The 4,320-nt window shown below is 40.2% G+C and overlaps 2 protein-coding genes across 8 annotated transcripts in view; both read right to left on the minus strand.

Moving 5' to 3' along the window:
* LOC116671329 (trafficking regulator of GLUT4 1-like) overlaps positions 1 to 507 on the minus strand; it is a 5,593-nt gene extending 5,086 nt beyond the window's left edge. For 2 of the 3 annotated variants that reach the window (XM_032502542.1, XM_032502543.1), the window contains exon 1: positions 212 to 507. The gene's annotated coding sequence lies outside the window, so the exon portion shown is untranslated. The remainder of the gene's footprint in view (positions 1 to 211) is intronic. The other variant, XM_032502544.1, reaches the window with a different exon arrangement.
* Positions 508 to 775: 268 nt separating this feature from the next.
* Positions 776 to 4,320, minus strand: part of kif22 (kinesin family member 22) — a 7,528-nt gene continuing 3,983 nt past the window's right edge. For 4 of the 5 annotated variants that reach the window (XM_032502451.1, XM_032502449.1, XM_032502453.1 and 1 more), the window contains exons 8-13: positions 3,500 to 3,617; positions 3,097 to 3,277; positions 2,448 to 2,539; positions 2,006 to 2,194; positions 1,562 to 1,621; positions 997 to 1,026 (exon numbers count right to left, since the gene is read on the minus strand). In XM_032502451.1, coding sequence (XP_032358342.1) covers positions 997 to 1,026; positions 1,562 to 1,621; positions 2,006 to 2,194; positions 2,448 to 2,539; positions 3,097 to 3,277; positions 3,500 to 3,617 — 670 coding nt within the window. Of the gene's footprint in view, positions 1,027 to 1,561; positions 1,622 to 2,005; positions 2,195 to 2,447; positions 2,540 to 3,096; positions 3,278 to 3,499; positions 3,618 to 4,320 lie in introns of all 5 variants that reach the window. The other variant, XM_032502450.1, reaches the window with a different exon arrangement.

A 4,320-nucleotide genomic window follows, 5' to 3' on the forward strand; every position in this document is an offset into this window, starting at 1 on the left:
AAAAAGGCTGAGGACAAAGGGAAAATACTCGAATGGACGAGTGAAGGAGGAGGGGGCATTAATTAGCTTGCTGCTGCTATATTGCAATTAGCAGAAAATAACGTGCAGTTTGCATTGGATTCAAGCTTTGCAATTTATTTTGCATTTAATAATTCACAGGAGGCATGATAAAAAATAAAAAAAGGTGGCTATGAAGCTACATCAAACTGACCTTTTTAATCCAGCGCGTCTCAACACAGCCAGAGCGTGCCTGGCTTGGGCATTGTTATTCTCAGGTGCAGAAAAAAAAGAAAATATTCAGTCGTTACCGAACATCTCTACAGCCAAGATGTCGTGCAAACGACCGATTTTTGGTGCTAATCCGACAGTAGCCTATCCTTTTATGTGAAAGCTGGAGGAGCGGTGGTGTTCCAGTATCGCAGCGTGATGGTGGATGGGGAGGCTCCTGGCTGGCTGGCTCAGAGGAGGGGTGTGTGTGAAATGAAAAGTGAATTCAAGCAGCAGGCTGTACGTGCTGTGGGAGAAGGGGGAGGCTGGATTATTGCATCCTCCTCTCCTCACCCAAAAACTGCTTCACTGAATACTGATGCTGCATCCTGTCAGTCAGTGACAAAGAAAGAAAAAAAAAAAGAAGTGTCCTTGTGTCACCGCCTCGCAGGACAAGTATTCAAAAAAAACCAAAAAAAAAAACTAATTAGGTTTTAAAACCAGATATTGGCGACAACTCCCACCCAGAGATGATGATTGATCTGCGAGGCGATTCAGGATGCATTGGTCACATGTGAAGGAGACCATCAGATTTATTTATGATCATGAAAATAAACACCAACATTCAATGACACATTTATTTAAAAGCAGGGGTGCGCCATCAGCTGGTACACAGTGGTAACTACAAAAATATCCTAAATCGAAGCATAAATGACAGAAAAACTTCAGATATAGAAATACATTAGATGTGGTGTGATAAAAAATTTAAAAAGACAAAAAAATAAACATTCACTTTCCCATGGCACTCAGGATGTTTGCCTGTGAAAAAATAAAAATAAGTATTAGTACTTAGAAAAAGCAAGATCCTTAAAAGCTGTATTAAGAACAATTCCTGGCCATTATCTCCAGTGTCTTAGAGTAGAGACATCCTAGCGGCTTTGGAGCTTGAAGGCCAATGTTGGTGGTTAGCAGTTTAGTATGCTAACGTTTGCTACTTACATAAAACATTCAGTAGCCTACAGCTGAGGCTAATGGGACTGCCATCACATTTGCAGTATTTAGTTATAAATCATATTATTTTTGACCTGATGTTGCAAGATGAAAGCTCAACTGTGTTTATGACAAATTATCCAAGAGTGTCATTAAAGTTCTCTTTTCTTAAACATTTCACTTAAAAACCACAAATGTCAACCTTGTGGCGTCACTTGTGATAAGTCATGATCACCAAAATTAGTATAATTCATCCATATTTTCATGGAACTCAATCTACTAATAGTTGTTTACATATTTCAGTCTGGGTCAGTGGTGGAACAACGGACTGTGGCAAAAACATTTCACTGAAGACTTGGCTTACCTTCATGAAGGTGGAAAATCTCTTTCCTGTCATACCCTCAACTTTCACTACATCTTCCAACTGCAAAATACAAACCATATTTAAAGTCAACACAAGTAAAAGGAGTCAGAAAAATGCTAAAGATGAGAGATCTTTACTGATCCAAAAAAAGGGAAATTATGGTTTTACAGCAGCAAAATCAGTCACAGCGCAGAAAATAAATGAAATTCTAAGATATAATTTACATGAAATAGGAATAAAATATAATATTTGAATATATACACAGGATGGGAATACAAAAGTGTGCAACTGCTTAAATAGTATGATAAAATGTAGATGAACTAATTGTACAGGTTGCACTGAGTGCAGTATTGTGGTGTCTCAGAGTCTTATCTAGCACCCAGTGATGACGTGTACAGGTATTGTTGTAGAACAAGATCTGAGCTCGACATTTTCGCCACTCACCTTCATGAAGTGACCGTGGATCTCCCTCCAGCCCAGGATGAGCTTTGCCTTCTTGTCTCCGATCTGCTGCAGGCCCTTCAGCTCCTTGAGCGAGCCGGTATTCAGAATGTGCAGGATTTTCTGCCTGGAGTGCTCCAACACAGATGTCTCGAGTTGCAACTCCCAGCTGTTCTCTTTACCATCTGGAGGCTGAAAAGACAAATGCAGTATTAAGTTATTAAAAAACAAAAAAAACTATAGATTTGACACAATTATAGAAAATAGGACTTGTTTTCTTGTCATTGGTCTGAAAAGAAGTTTCATTTTGACCTCATAAATCAAAGATTGTGCAGTGTCTGTCAAGACAGAAACAAATTGAACCTGCTACATCTGCTTGTATCTGATGCTTGCAATTCTGCAGCTGTGTCAAGCTAAGCACAGCAGTCAAAGCTTGGATGCTGACCTCAACTGGGTCTGAAATCTTCCTCTCCTTCTTAACGCAGACTGACTGTTTTTTGACGACGGCAAGCTGCTGAAGAGGCTGGAACTGGGACACTGATAGGGAGGAAACCACAGAGTAATTCACTTAATGGTACACATTAGAACACTGGTAACAACGGAAATACTAACTGGATGGGGGGCGGGAACCCAAAATTTTAATTAAAATAATGCATTAAAACAGTAAGTAGCTCACATTTTGTTTGGGGTTTAGAGCCATTTTAAAGCTAAATGTGTGCGATAGATACCCAGGTATCCGCCTCACTCCCCAAGCTGCTGAGGGGTGTATAAATCATTCCTCCTCATCGTCATTGGATACATTTGGCTCCTATATTGTAGACTGAGCTCTTGTATCAAATGGCAGCTCATCAATAACTCCAGTGATTCAACATGATAGAATTAGTGTGTGACTACTTTGAGGAAACACGAACAGAAGATTAAATATTTCCATGTTATTTTTTCTTTTAGCAATCTTTCAAGGACGATTTAAAGACAGTTCCCATGAGATGGAACTCCTTTCTATTTGACTTTCTAAAGCTAAATCCATACAACTTGAATTTAGCATGTGAATAGATAAGTTAAATCTATTAACTCATCTGTCATTTCTAACAGACCTTGAAGGGGCTGGACCACGGCCTGCTGCTTCTTGGCGTTAGTGGCATTTGACTGTTTTCTTTGCAGAGGTGCATTGTTGTTACTGAAAGCAGGCTCCGGTTTGGCACTGGACTTTTCTCCAGCTAACCGACTGAACAGCATGGCCTTGCTCTCAAACTCCCTATGCTTCTCCTTGAGCTCCTGTGAAAACAAAGAGTGCCAAGGTTGGCTATCAAATATCCAGTAAGAGTTGATTGATCAGGTAAAAGATCCGGCAGCCGTCAGCATCTGGCATATGCCATACAGACAAAGACTAAAGTTGGTCCAGGTGCACATATGAATTACTAAAAATCTAAGAGTATGCAGGGCTACATGACTCCCAGGCGGATGAACTCAAGTTTTGATGAAGGTGTGTTTTTTCACCTGGATCTCCTTGCGAGACTGAGCCACACTCAGCATGCTGAGCTTATCTTTGTCCTGGCAGTTCATCATCAGCTTCTCCAGAGCTACTAGTCTGTCCATCACCGACGGTTCTGACGGACTGAAAGGGACACAAAAACAATATCAAGAAAGACAACTATGTATGGTTACGGGCTTTGAAATTCACTCAGAAGTCAAAAAGGTTGACGGAATACACAGTGCAAAGGTTCCCATAGCACAGACTGATTCATACACCTGATACCAGATAGCAACAACACAGTGCATCCAGTGGCGGAGCTAGACAATGTTGCATGGGGTGACAAAGGAGTAGCGAGAGATGTTGGTAGGGAAAGAAAAATGTAAAACGCATGGTTATGCCCTACTATGTTCCACAACACCCTTAACTGCTACGGCTATTAATTATAATCATGGTATATAATCATCCTCACCAATGTCGCACCAAATGTTAGCTCATGGGGGACTAGTTGGGTCTTTGTAAATTATAGTGTTGTCTAGAGTAACTCTGTAAAGTGTCTTGAGAAGAGTAAACTCTACATAAAATTTAGCTAAAACTGACTTAAATGGCTTTATCATATTTTCAAACACAGACAAATAGAACGGAATGTGTCTTATTTTATCTGACCCGCCTGGCAGCTCAGTTGCTCCAGTCTTTGTCAGGATGCAGGTTCACCACACAGCAGCAGACTAGCGAAAATTACATCTACATTTATTAGTATAACTTAATGGTTTCAATTTTTTAAGAAGCTTGTGGACATAGTGGCAGTTTGTTTTTACAACCAGTTTTTTGAACACAAAAGTTAGGG

The sequence above is a fragment of the Etheostoma spectabile genome, chromosome 21 (genome assembly GCF_008692095.1).
Source record: "Etheostoma spectabile isolate EspeVRDwgs_2016 chromosome 21, UIUC_Espe_1.0, whole genome shotgun sequence".
Classification (NCBI taxonomy): domain Eukaryota; kingdom Metazoa; phylum Chordata; class Actinopteri; order Perciformes; family Percidae; genus Etheostoma; species Etheostoma spectabile.